A 14,030-nucleotide genomic window follows, 5' to 3' on the forward strand; every position below is an offset into this window, starting at 1 on the left:
AACGTGCACCTAAATCTAAGTACATGGGTGCTTTCACATTTCGCCCCCATCGAAATGTGGCTGCCGTGGCCGGGATTCGATCCCGCAACCTTGTGCTCAGCAGCCCAACACCATAGCCACTGAGCAACCATGGCGAGTCATGGTCAAGCAAGGAGGAGATCTGCACAATTCTCTCATCATGTGAACTCAAACACTGGGGGCGTGGGAAAACTGTGTGCAAGCTCGGAGCAAGCCACCATCGTCCTTGGCTCACCCTTGCTACAATGTACCAGAAGAGGGTAGTGTATTCAGGATAGGCATGGAACATGCATTGCCGTGAGCAAAAAGAGAAAAAGAAAAGAAAGAAAAGAAAAGAATTATGGGGTTTTACGTGCCAAAACCACAATCTGATTATGAGGCACACCGTAGTGAGACACTCTGGAAACTTGAACAACCCGATGTTCTTTAACATGCACCTAAATCTAAGTGCATGGGTGTTTTCCCATTTTGCCCCCATCGAAATGCAGCCGCCATGGCCAGGATTCAATCCTGTGACCTCACGCTTAGCAGCCTAACACCATAGCCACTAAGCAACCACAGCAGGTGCCACGAGGCAGGAAGCGTAGAACGGCCTGTCACTTGGTAAAGCGTTCACCTGCTCATAGACAGCAGTGTCACTGCCAACATCCCTCACTCATTCCTGCTGTTGTCAGTTGTGCTGGTTGCGCACGGCACGCGTAGGCATCGAAGTTTCTGTTGTGCCTGTTTTGTGTAGTTTATGTAGCAGTTAATGAAGCATTTACTTAAAAATAAAGGCTCGCTTTCCGCCCCGAAGTTATTCCAGTTTCAATTATACACAGTGTTATCACAGCAATAATAACAGCTGCCTGCACTTGCGGAGGTTGTAGGTTCGATCCCCACCATTGACAAGTTATCTTGTTGTCCCCTTTCCTTTTACATCTTCTTTATTTTCTACATTCCAATTTCAATCATGATTAACAAAATCGAACCCCTCGGTTCCCCTTCTCTCATTCACTCATAGCGAGGGTCTCGAATCTGGCAGCCTTGATGTCATTAGCTAGCATGCGAGGGTTTATTAGCTACGTGCCTGCTCTCCTAAGTTCACATGCTACGTGACACCATCAGGCAGAAAAGGATGTTCCACATCCACCACCATGGCCCCGATGCTTTCCTTGGCTTCATAGACTGCTGGCTTTATACGATGCCTGCACTTAAGTACTTTATTACCTAATTTTAATTAGTCACTAATTATGCTATTACAAATTAGCATGGTCATCAGTTATTACTAATTAAGAACTAATGAATAATTGTGTCCTTGGTTTTTCATATTTAATTTTGCTATATCCAATTCATTCTTGATGCTGCAACTTTTAGAAACGAAATAAGCATTTCACATATTGTTCATGTAATGTTTTAGTGGTATCTGCATAGGAACGAATAGGTTTTCCTTGATACATTTTTTCATTCATGACAAGTAATGGTAAGGCTTCCATGTGCATTTCCACGGTATTGATTTTGTGCAGCCTAAAGACGCATTAGCAACAATTGTGACTTATACCACTAACTATACTGGGGCATTTGATTTCATACTATTAAAATTTATGCAACGAGTAGACTTCGCTTTTTTTCCATATGTTTAACTTTTCCTAACACCCCTCAGCAATACTCCACCTCAGAGCCTGTGAGGACCTTGAATAAAATAAATGAAACTGCAAACATTCAGAAGTGCAACTGATACAACATGTGGTCTATGCAGAGCGTGTGCGTGTGTGTGTGTGTGGGGGGGGGGACAAGTAGTTTTCATACAGATGATTTATTGGCACCCCCTTTGAAATAAGGTGGTGACAAATAATCACCTAGCCTGCTTGATTTAATCAGGTATGCCGTACATGTTTCTCATTCTAGCATTTTTTTTATGCACCTCTTTAACCTTTGTTTGTTTTTTTTCCTGCCTCAAAACTGTCTTACCAACCTTGTATTGCTACCTATGCCTGTAACAGATCCAGCAAGCCCATGAAATTCCCATAGGGCCAATGGGGCTGATTCTCGCAGGCGACACTAGCGCCACCTGGATTCTAACGGTAGTTGCACTGATACCAGAAAAATGTTTACTTACTAATAATAGATAATGTTACGAATATTATTCCCTTACAATCTAAATTTAAAAATGACAGGCGACGTCTGAATAATTTTTAGTTGCTTAGAAAGTTACATGCGTATCAAAAGCACAATGACGCTTGTGAGGAATACCGCACAGCAGACGACCGACACCGGCGGCGTCTCCTTCTGCTATTGCTTTTGCGCTGCCCGCTTGCTTTGGCCAGGTATATCCCGCTATATATTCTTATTTACCTTTGAAGGTTAGCACTGCTTCATAGGCCGAGAGAAATCATGCCGCTAATCACACTAACTTGTTCCCAACAAACAGCTTTATTATACCGTCATCGATGTTTACATGAAATAAAAAGCCCATGAATAGCGTTTCAAAGATATACTGGTGCATAACATGCATAGTTGTTTATGTGCAAAAAGATACTACGTACAGTCTCGCCCCACATTTCTGGTGAACACAAGCTGTCCGCCACTGAATGAAGAAACACATCCAACCACATATTGCCGTCACACGCTGGTATGTTGCTAAAGTTCCTCCACTTTTGTAGCTGAAGATGTCACGTCACTTCATTCACAATATTCATAAACTGCAACTTGATTTGAGCCAGTGCTTCCTGTTTGAGCAGAAACACGTAGCTTTCACAAGGGCGAATTCTGTCGTGACTGTTTGACTTCTGGTCCATAATGCCTGCTCTCTCGCAGTTAACCATTCGAGAAGTCACGTTATAAAAACTTTCAGCGTTTCAGCTGAATTTGCTTCAAAAAATTTATAATTTCAGATTGAAATGTTTTTCTGTACGTGCGGGTTTGATGCATTGCAAATAAAGTTTATATAATAGAGGCTTAGCTGGCGTTTCGATTACCGCTGCCGGCGGTGCGCTGTCGTCGTTTCAATGGTGGCGCCACGCCAAGGCTTGGATGAAACACGCCAAATGCCACAGACTTGGATCCAGCTATATCAATCTCTTCCCTGCTTTTTTTTCCCACCAATACACTAACGTCTCTCGCTTATCTCGACTGCTGACCAGTTGATGCTTCTGTCCGCTTTATGTCCAAGCACTTATGGAAGGTGCAGGTTACCTACGGGCCTCAGTGAGTCAATCCCATCACATTCCATTAGGATGTGCTGAGTGGTCTCTGCATTTTTGCTGCAGCATACACATGCCTCATCTAGTTAGGAATATATTCACCAGTATGGTTTTGTCCTTAGGCAACCAGCTCAAGCCTAAAATAGTAAGCCACTGCCCTTTGTGTTATCTTGTAGATTTTCCCTTCAGATTTCTTCTCATTAACGCAAATTTCCGTGGTCTTTGTCTCCATTTTTTGCATCCAGTTCACTGTCGCTGTTTCTATCCCTTTCTTGATGAATCCTGGTTGTTTACTTACATTTGCAATTTTGCCAATTTTCTTGACCTCTTCCTCCACTCTGCGCCCCCGTTTTACAGGCGAATATACTTGTGCACTTTAGCTGTCTATTTATTTTGATCCATCTTCCCAAGTCTTTCTTCAAAACTAATTATGCTCTGTGTTTCTCCAACTTCAAAAGAGGCCCAACCCATTTCACCCTGCACTGCCTCATCAGTGGCTTTACCGTGGGCACCCCCCTTCTTGTAGACTGTACCCTCGCGCCTTGCATTCACAACACAGTGTGCAGGCCACTCATTTTCCTCACACTTCCATTTTTGAGGGAAAAATATGGTGACAGCAACAATGACTGTCTATACTGCTACTATCACAATAAAACAAAATTTATTGCAGACTAGAATAAATAAATACTGCTTCATAATATTCAAGATCCATTAAAATGACAATAGACAAAGGCTTCTTAATGAGTAGCTGTCATATGATAAAAAACCGATATGAAAAAGTGTTATGCTGACAGCGCTGCTGAAAACATGGCTCTCCTGTACCACAACCATTTTTAATGAGTAGTGGAAGGTGGGGCAGGTTATTCCAATCTACAAATCGCATAAAAATTCTCCACTAAATTACCGCCACATCTCATTGACAAGTGTCCCTGCAAGATCATGGAGCATGTAATCTACTTTCATATTATGAACTTTCTAGACACTAACAACTTCTTTCATCCTTCGCAGCATGGGTTCTGCAGGGGCCGGTCTTGCGAGACCGAGCTTGCACTATTTCTTCATTACATTCATGCTAATCTTGACCATAACATACAAACAGACGCCATATTTTTGGATTACACAAAAGCGTTTGACAAAATATCTCATCAACACCTATTCCTAAAACTTTCTTGTTTGCCTTTACATCCTGATATCCTAAAATGGCTTAAGCAATTTTAAACTAACCGCTCGCAGTTTGTCTCATTTAATAACCACTCTCCCAACATTGCACCCGTCACATCAGGCGTACCACAGGGGTCCGTCCTTGGTCCCTTTCTTTTCTTAATTTACATTGACGACTTACCCTTGCACGTGTCCTGCCATATCCATATGTTTGCTGATGAGTGCGTTATTTACCGCGCAGTCAATACCATCACTGACCAAACAGCTCTTCAATTTGACCTTAACTGGGTGCAGGAATGGTGTGACCTTTGGCTGATGACATTCAACTCTTAATAAATGCAAACTTGTCTCGTTTACCCGTCGTCATCACCCACTTCGCTTTTCTTATAGGACTGGTAACGTCACTGTGGAACTAGTAAAATCCTACAAATACTTAGGTGTCATTTTGGCTAATGATCTAACAAGGAACGCAGATGTTACTAATGTCATTTCATGGGCTAACAAAACATTGGGATTTCTAAGACGTCACCTTCACTTTGCTCCATTGCATGTAAAACTGTTAGCTTATAAATAATTGCTAAGAACAAAACTTAAATACGCACCTGCCATCTGGGATCCGCATCAAGCATATCTCGCCAATGCCCTCAAGGCAGTTCAAAATCGCGCCACCAGGTATATTCATTCCACGTACTCGTACGTCAGCATATCATACTTGAAAAAACAATCTTCCTTATCACTTCTATCTTTTCATCGCCGCATTGCCACCCTCTCACTCTTCCACAGGTTCTACTATTCGACACTTAATCGGCCACCATACATTGTTCCCCCAACGCACCGGTGAAAACGCATTGGCCATCCCCAGCAGGTAGCATAACCACATTCACGCACAAATACATTTTCAGCCTCGTTTTTCTACCAAGCACATAAAGACTGAAATGCTTTTTCCCATCAAGTCGCTGCCGTCACCTGCTCTTCATAATTTGTTCAAGATGTAACAACTTTTTATTTACAGAACTGAATGCATTACAACACTTGTTTGTATATGTTCTATCCCGACCCCTTTTGTAATACCCCTACTACAAGGTCTTTAAGGAAATGAAATGAAATACAGTTATCACTGAAATCAGAAAAAAATGACAAAATATGAATCAGTATGTACAGAGATGTGTTCATATGCTCAACGGTTGTGGCCTTTTACTTTATAAATGGTGAGTACAGATGAAACAACACTGTTCCCATACCCTCAAACCACCTGCGTTGACAGCAGCTTCTCTTGGAATGGTTTTTGTTTGTAGCATAAATGGAGCTGGTGTAGAATGGCACAATTGATGCAGCCCTCCCACCACTGGCCAACACAAATTGCTTTAATTCACAAGCAACTGCAATTTGTTACTCCAAAGACACCCATTATTAAATTGATAATAAGTTTTCCTCACAAATAGGTGTGTGTGTGTTTGTGTGTGTGTGCGTGCATGTGTGTGCATGTGCATGCATGCGTGTGTGCATGTGCGTGCATGCGTGTGTGCATGTGCGTGCATGTGTGCGTGCGTGCGTGTGCGCACGCGTGCGTGTGCGCGCACGTGTGGGTACCATTGAAACAACTTGCCTTAAATGGGACACTAAATAGCACAACTTAATGAGTTTAGACTGTTAATGTAGTCGTGCAAAACTGTTTTCATTCGTTTGGCAGAAGGTTTGTACACCCAAGTAGATACTGTCAAAATCCATAACATCATAGTGGACTCCATATCATCACCAAGGGGATTTTAGGGCAGTTTAATTCTATTGCGTTTTCCGACTTGGAAAGCCTCCTTTTGTGGTAAGAGTGGCCGTCTGCTAGTGAATAAATGTAATTTACTGATATAACACAATTTAATTTTTTTTTGAGTCCCTTTAGAGAAGCCAAGAAGTTATGATCACGTAAGTTGATTGCGAGTGCATGGTGTCTGATGCTCGCATTTCACACTAACTGTTGAACACTTTTCATGCACTTTGTAACAAGTACTGTGCAATTGAAGTATATATTAAATATTGAACGATGTAGTCACTCTAGGATTGTTCTTTTTCTGGTAATGAAAACAACAATTTCCAATTAAATATTGAACGATGTAGTCACTCTAGGATTGTTCTTTTTCTGGTAATGAAAACAACAATTTCCAATAATGCAGGCGTCAGCCACAAAATTGTACCAGATGCTAACTAGAAGAAAAAAGCATGCAAACATGTACACAGGCACCCGTACCTTCCCAGGAGTATGAATGCCTCGTCCACGAGATCGAGCCCTTGGTGGACCAGAACCAGGAGACCTGCACGGTGCATGATTCTTTTCCTGGGCAGCAGCTGTTCAAGTGTGAAGTGTATAAACCAAAGGCAGAATTAATTCACCTCGTTCTACAGAACCACAAAATTAGTAACATGGGACAGCTCAACAGTACGTTAGGGCTGCCGACTATGTAGCCTGGGAGGACTACATATTTGCTACAGAAAAAGCAACATGGATGTATGGGAAAGGCTGAACGTTAAAGCAAATCAAGGGCTAATAAAGGTCAGAAGGGGAGAGAGGTATCATAGGGGCGATGCTTTCTCCCATGCACACGCACAAAACGTCTTCGCCGTCGCACCAAGAACAAATAGGCAAAAGGTGTAGCTTACTACATGTCCGCATTAGCTCGCATCTGTGAAAAGAGCGACTATATTTGTGGTTATTGGAAGAAAGATAATTTTGCTGGCCACAGTGGCGATGGCTGACACCTGAACATTAGCCAAAACGGACGGATGGTGCAATGAAGAGGGATCAGAATTAGCACAGAGTGAGGAGCAAAAAGTATGAAGGGCATATTTTTAATAATTATAGTATTTACAATAGTGAATATTCGGACAATGTACTCGGACAAGTCACCTACCATGTAGGGGCACACTGCCTAGTGGGCATGAATAGGGCAACCAGACAAGAACCCATTTTAACCCTTTGGGGGTCGATTTGGGGGCCATATGCGACCGCCCAGGGTCGATTTCTTTTATTGCAGATTCCAATTCTTTTTAGGGACTTACTTTGAAAAAAATTTACCGCAATTTTTCTGAGGTGACCGTAAAGTGAGAAAAAAAAATTTCGTGTTGGTATATATGTACTCTTTGTTCATGAATAACAATAATAAAAAGGAAATAAACGTATAGGAATAAAAAATTTGATGCATTGTTATAGTTCAAGGCTTAGAATAAGCGCACACGAGAATATTTCGCGTCTCAAATGCTGCTGGTCTTACACTAATATTTACGTCCATAGCATAATCGAACTGCGTGTATAGGTGCACGCACTCATGAAAACTGTGGGGTTGTATGCCCGTCAAAAAAGCAAAACATGTGACAAGCTTCCGCTAATCTTCATCTTATCACCAACCTGAGGCAATTGGTTTTCTAGAGCGTCAAAAAAAAAAAAAAAGCAACGGAAACGCATGCACGGCAGCATCCTTCCTATGTGCGCCCCTGTGAGCACTAAACGAGCCAGAGACAGGTGGTCGCCCTTTGAGCGATTAGTAACGAGACAGCGATCAGTTTTGCAAGCGCAAATAGCCGAAACCGCCTGCGAAACAAAACCCAAACTGCCGTCTGCGTGCGCGCGCCAATGCGCGAGCGGGATTATATAGACACGCGGGAGCGAACTAGCACTAAACAAACCATGCAACTAACGAGAGGAGGTGTGCAAAAAAAATTCCCTGTATTTCCACACAGTGGCAGCACATGACAGAAAAGAAGTCAGAAAATTGGTGCGCTTTTTAAATGTACAGACGGCGCCGTAAATATATGGCATCAACCATTTTTGGAGTTGTTCGCGGCGCCGTATATTTACATCATTGACCCTCAAAGGGTTAAGAAGCGCAAGCCATCATCATCATCGGCCTGTTTTATGTCCACTGCAGGACGAAGGCCTCTCCCTACGATCTCCAATTACCCTTGTCCTATGCCAACAGATTCCAACTAGCATCCGTGAATTTTCCAATTTTCATCGCTCCACCTAGACTTCTGTCGTCCTCGATTGCGTTTTTCTTCTCTTTGTACCCATTTTATAACCCTAATGGTCTAATGATTATCTAACCGGAGCATTACATGACCTGCCCAGCTCCATTTTTTTCTCTTGATGTCAATTAGAATATCATCTATACCCATTTGCTCTCTGATCCCAAACCACTCTCTTTCTGTCTCTTAACGTTATGCCTAGCAATCTTCATTCCATCACTCTTTGCATGGTCCTTAACTTGTTCTCAAGCTTCTTTGTCAGTCTCCAAGTCTCTGCTCCATACGTCAGCACTGGTAAAATGCAATAATTGTACACCTTCCTTTTCAATGATGATGGTAATCTTCCAGTCAGGAGCTGGCAATGTCTGCCGTATGCGATCAAACCCATTTTTATTCTTCTGTGAATTTCCTTCGCATGATCAGGGTTCCCTGTGATTAATTGACCTAGGTAAACGTACTCCTTCACAGACTCCAGATGCCGACTTGCGATCCTGAACCTTTGTTGCTATTTATCATTATTTTTGTCTTCTGCATATTAATCTTCAACCCCACTCTTGCATTCTTTCTGTTAAGGTCCTCAATGATTTGTTGTAACTCGTCTGCACTGTTTCTGAATAGCACAATGTCATCGACAAACCAAAGGTTGCCGAGATATTCGCTGTCGATCTTTACTCCTAAGCCTTCCCAGTTTAATAGCTTGAATACTTCTTCCAAGCAGGCAGTGAATAGCATTGGAGACACTGTGTATCCCTGTCTGACCCCTGTCTTTATAGGTATCTTCCTGCTTTTCTGATGTAGAATTAAGGCAGCTGTAGAACCTCTGTAGATATTTTCCAAGGTATTTACGTAAGCGTTCTGTACTCCTTGATTATGTAATGCCGCTATGACTGTTGGTATTTCTACTGAATCAAATGCCTTTCGACGAAGTAGATCAGTTTTATGAAGATGTTGAATTAGCAATGAGAAAAGTGGAAACTCAGTATACTGTAGTAATGGGCAACTTCAATGCAAAAGTGGGGGAAAAGCAGGCTGGTGAACAAGAAATTGGCAACTACGGCGTCGATTCTAGGAACGCTAGAGGAGAGATGGTGGTAGAATTCGCAGAAAGGAATAAGCTTCAAATAATGAACATCTTTTTCAGAAAGCGTAGCAACAGAAAGTGGATCTGGAAAAGCCCTAATGGTGAAACAAGAAATGAAATTGATTTCATACTTTCTGCTGATACCATCATGGTGCAGGATGGAGAAGTGATAGGTAGGGTAAAGTGTAGTGATCATAGGTTAGTGAGGGCTAGGATTCACCCCAATTTGAAGAGAGAAAGAGCAAAATTGGTCAAGAAGAAACAGGTCAACCTAGAGGCAGTAAGGGTAGAAGCAGACAAATGCAGGCTGGTACTAGCAAACAAATTTACAGCCTTAGAACAGAGAGATGATGATGACATAGAGCTAATGAATGACGTCATAACTAGGCTAGCTTCAGAGGCAGCAATTAAAGTGGTGGGCAAGACACCAAGGCAACCAGTAGGCAAGCTCTCCCAAGTAACAAAGGACCTAATAAAGAAATGTCAAAGAATGAAAGTGTCCATAAGATGGAATTCGCGGAACTGCCACAACTGAACAAGGCAAAAATAAGTGACATTCAAAATTATAACATGAGAAAGACTGAAGAAGCCATAAAAAATGGATGCAGCCTGAAATCAGTGAGAAAGAAACTTGGCATAGGACAAACCAAGATGTATGCACTGAAAGATAAGCAGGGTAATATCATCAGCAATCTCGAAGGTATAATAAAAGCAGCGGAAGAATTCTATACTGACTTGTACAGTGCCCAGAGGAGTCAGGATACCTCAATTAGAAACAGTAATGAAAAGAATACAGAAACTCCTCCTATAAGTAGCAATGAGGTCAGAAGGGCCTTGCAAGACATGAAACGAGGAAGTGCGGCAGGAGAAGATGGAATAACAGTCGATTTAATCAAAGATGGAAGAGACATAATGCTTGGAAAACTGGCAGCTCTTTTTATACGAAGTTTCTACCAACTGCAAGGGTTCCAGAAAACTGGAAGAATGCAAACATTATACTAATCCACAAAAAGGGAGATGTTGAAGAATTGAAAAATTATACGCCCATTAGCTTACTCCCACATTATATAGAATATTTACCAAAATAATCTCCGATAGAATGAGGGCAACACTGGACTTTAGTCAACCAAGAGAACAGGCTGGCTTCAGGAAGGGATACTCTACAATGGATCACATTTATGTCATTAATCAGGTTATCGAGAAATCCGCAGAGTATAATAAGCCTCTCTATATGGCTTTCATAGATTACGAAAAGGTGCAAGCCAACGGGTCATTATCTCTAGTAAGATTCAACGATTCAAGGAAGCAACCACACATTTTTCTTTGTTGAAAGAATGACAACTTTATCATTCTCTGCAAAACAACCAACCCTTCCTTTGTGCCTGTCATCAGTCGCACACACAAAGTGCACAAATGACAAGATCCTCTGTAGTTAAGAGATGCACCGCCTGACCATGCCGCTTGCAAGCATATTTGAGGTGTGAACAGACAGAAGACGAGAGAAAAATTTTTTTTCAGCTGTAGAATGTCCCTGTGGTATCCTGTGTTGGCTTCTGGTTTCGGTTTGTTTACGTCAGGGCGCCACTCAGTGCCAAACACTGTAAGTTGCCTGCTGGGTTTCCCCTCGCGGAAATAAAATTATTTTTGGTCTGGTCTCTGACTGAAGCAGTTAGTCTTTTTCTTGCGGTGCTGCACGACCCGGCAGTTTAGGCCTCATGCCGTAGACCCTCCGTCCGGCCGCCCCGTCGAAGCCACAACAGTCCCTTCACCTGAATCCTATGTTAGGACCACTACATTTAGGACCACAGTCCTTGCGCCAAATGGGCAAGAGGAGTTAGCCACTATTGTAAAGAAAAGTACAAGAAAGGTGATCGGCACCTGTAGCAGGCAGAACATTGCAGCCCTGCCCGAGGCGTGCCTCTACCTCATTCCGGATCATGTTAACCATAACTATTGTGAGGGATCAGCACTAAAAATTATACACACACAGAAAGATGGTACGAGCATGTGCTTTTGCATTGTTGCATTCCACCAGGCCGTCGTGTCATCGAAGAGCTTCTCACTTCTGGCACTTGACCGAATCGATGACTATGCTGCATGGAAGAAACATACCTCATCCTACGGTGCATATTTTCTCCAGTATGCCTTTGACTTCAAGCAGCCAGCTCGGGCCTTAAATTGGTCATGAAATTGGTCATGAAAGTGGTCAAATGGGCCCCCTTGGCGTCATACAGATTTTTCCTCATTTTTTTTTCTTTCCCTTGTCCCCAAGTTTCATTATTAAAATGAACTTGAGGAGAGCTTCGTGTCAGGCTAGTTTGTACACGTTAAGAATGACGCGCATGGGTGAGGTTAACTGAACCCACTATAACATGTGCTGCTTGCTGCTGAGGGCCCCTGCTAACAAAACATTGCTGCAGTCTTCAGAACAGCCGGGAGTCAGGAGACAGAAAACTTTCAAATCTCTCCGAGCTGCTAGCCTTTATTTTACTGCAAACTACAGATACCATAATTTTGACAAAGGCACACCGAGGCAAGGGGGATGTACTTCCGCTTCGTCTGCTTGTTCCCACGGTCGTGCGGTCACGTACGCGGGTACCGCAACTAGGCCATTTTCTACTGTGTTCCAGCGCGTAATCATGCTCTGCGATCCGCTTGTTCTACCTCAGTATTCGTGTAGCACTGAATTGTACCACAAGTCATATGTCCTTCTGCACATCACGCAAAATCATGCGTTGCGCAAAACGATAACAGCTTGCACGCAACGCCGCCAGCTGAAGTACGTAGCGTCGAAAAATAAAAAGGCGAGGAGAGAAAAAAAGTGAAGGCATGTGACGTATGTGACGTATGGGCCCGTGACGTTGTGTCAAGCTGTCCTAGAGGTCCGGCATGGGAGAATGCAGGAAAGGAATTTTGCTTGCTAAGGCTAGACGGGGCGAGTGAAGAGGGAGTCTTGCTATGCAGTGGAACCCGCCTGCTGAAATCATGGGTTCGTGGCACTGAAATATTTCTATCTCAGTTATTAATGAGCAGACTTCAAAATTTTTTGCAGCAGAACGCTCCCTAGAGGACATGTAACAACTTGTAGCGTATAACCAAAATTTCCTATAGGGCCTGGTGGGGGGCCCTTTAAAACAAGTCGGGCAGCAGGTCACCAAAAGTGAGTGAAACTTGCATCATATGATACTATCAACGTTTTGGCACAAACCTTCTACCTGTTATTTCAAATGTCAAAGAATATAGCACGAGCACAGCGCAGGAAGAGCGACTGAGTAATGGGCGACTTGCAAAGTAGTGCACCCCCTCTTCCATATGTAGACTTGGCAGAACCACTCACTAGATCTGGTTGGAAAATAATACTTATCTCCTCCGTTACCTGGGCCGCAACAGGTTTTTTAGAGCGCAGCTCTTTGGCGTCCGTTCCTGGGTTTCGCGTCGTCGTCGGCGTCGGCGGCGGCCTCGTAACCAGCTCCGCCCCCCTTTCATCCCCCCAGCACTAGCAGCGACCGACTGATACCGCTGGATGCCGCTGACGCCGCTAGAGAGTCAAGATAACGTGACTGCATAGAACACCGTCGCCGCCATGCAGAAAGAGGAGGAAAGGGTCCCCCCCCCCCCCCCCTGTTCTTGTGTGGCGGATAGCTGGGGTTGACTCACTATCGCCGTCAGCGGCATCAGTCAGTCGCTGCTATCTCTTCCCTCCTCCCTTTATCGTGTTGTCCGCTTGCTGCGCGCGCTTCTGCCCCCATCGTTTGCCGCTGGGTGTACACGCCGCCCCCCTCCGCTTCCGCTTACTGCTGGTTGCTCTCGACGGCGGCGATGAGCCTCTGCTTCGGCGGCGCGAACTGCAGGGTCTTCTCGGCGGCGGCGATGAGCTTCTGCTTCAGCCTCGCTTACTGCTGGTTGCTCTCGACGGCGGCGATGAGCCTCCGCTTCGGCGGCGCGAACGGCAGGGTCTTCTCGGCGGCGGCGCTTAGCCTCTGCTTCCCCCACGGCTGTGACAACCTCGCGAGGCACTTGTATAGATCTCGTCTTTGAGAATCAAGCATTGGTGTACCAAGTCGAACATATATCAGTCTATTCCTCCGACCACAAAGCTTCCTTCATGACTGTCAAGAACTGTTAGTGGAGTCTTTGTTAAAGGAATACGTGTGAAAAATAAAAAAAAAATTGTGATAGCGCATACATGTGTTGCTCGATTTCTTTGCCTCAATCTATCCAAAAGGTGAAACAGCTTATTTGCTGCGCTCAAATTTCGCATTAGGAAGTAACGTAATCGTCGCTAATTTTTTTTTCTTGCTCTTTGCCTTTCTATCCAGTGCCATTTATTCTGCTTACTTTTCATGTGTCAAGTAATTCGTTATATTTGGTTTATTTGTGCAAAAGCGACTAAGGCTATGCTGTGCCAGACACAGGGTGATAAAGTTTCGTTAGTAAATACAGCATGCCCTGCAGTAATTAAAGCTTACTTAAAAAATCTTTCATCTAAAAAGCGATCACATCACTCAGAGGAATCAGTGCACCATCTCCTAACATTATCGGGTGAAATGGGGTGTGTGACTTGTAAAATACGT

The 14,030-nt window shown here is 43.6% G+C and overlaps 1 protein-coding gene across 5 annotated transcripts in view; it reads right to left on the reverse strand.

Annotated features, from left to right (window-relative positions):
- LOC142566119 (uncharacterized) overlaps nucleotides 1-14,030 on the reverse strand; it is a 117,360-nt gene that overhangs the window by 78,040 nt on the left and 25,290 nt on the right. For all 5 annotated transcript variants that reach the window (XM_075676919.1, XM_075676917.1, XM_075676915.1 and 2 more), the window contains exon 4: nucleotides 6,604-6,701. In XM_075676919.1, coding sequence (XP_075533034.1) covers nucleotides 6,604-6,701 — 98 coding nt within the window. The remainder of the gene's footprint in view (nucleotides 1-6,603; nucleotides 6,702-14,030) is intronic.

This window comes from Dermacentor variabilis, unplaced genomic scaffold, assembly GCF_050947875.1.
Source record: "Dermacentor variabilis isolate Ectoservices unplaced genomic scaffold, ASM5094787v1 scaffold_12, whole genome shotgun sequence".
Lineage (NCBI taxonomy): Eukaryota > Metazoa > Arthropoda > Arachnida > Ixodida > Ixodidae > Dermacentor > Dermacentor variabilis.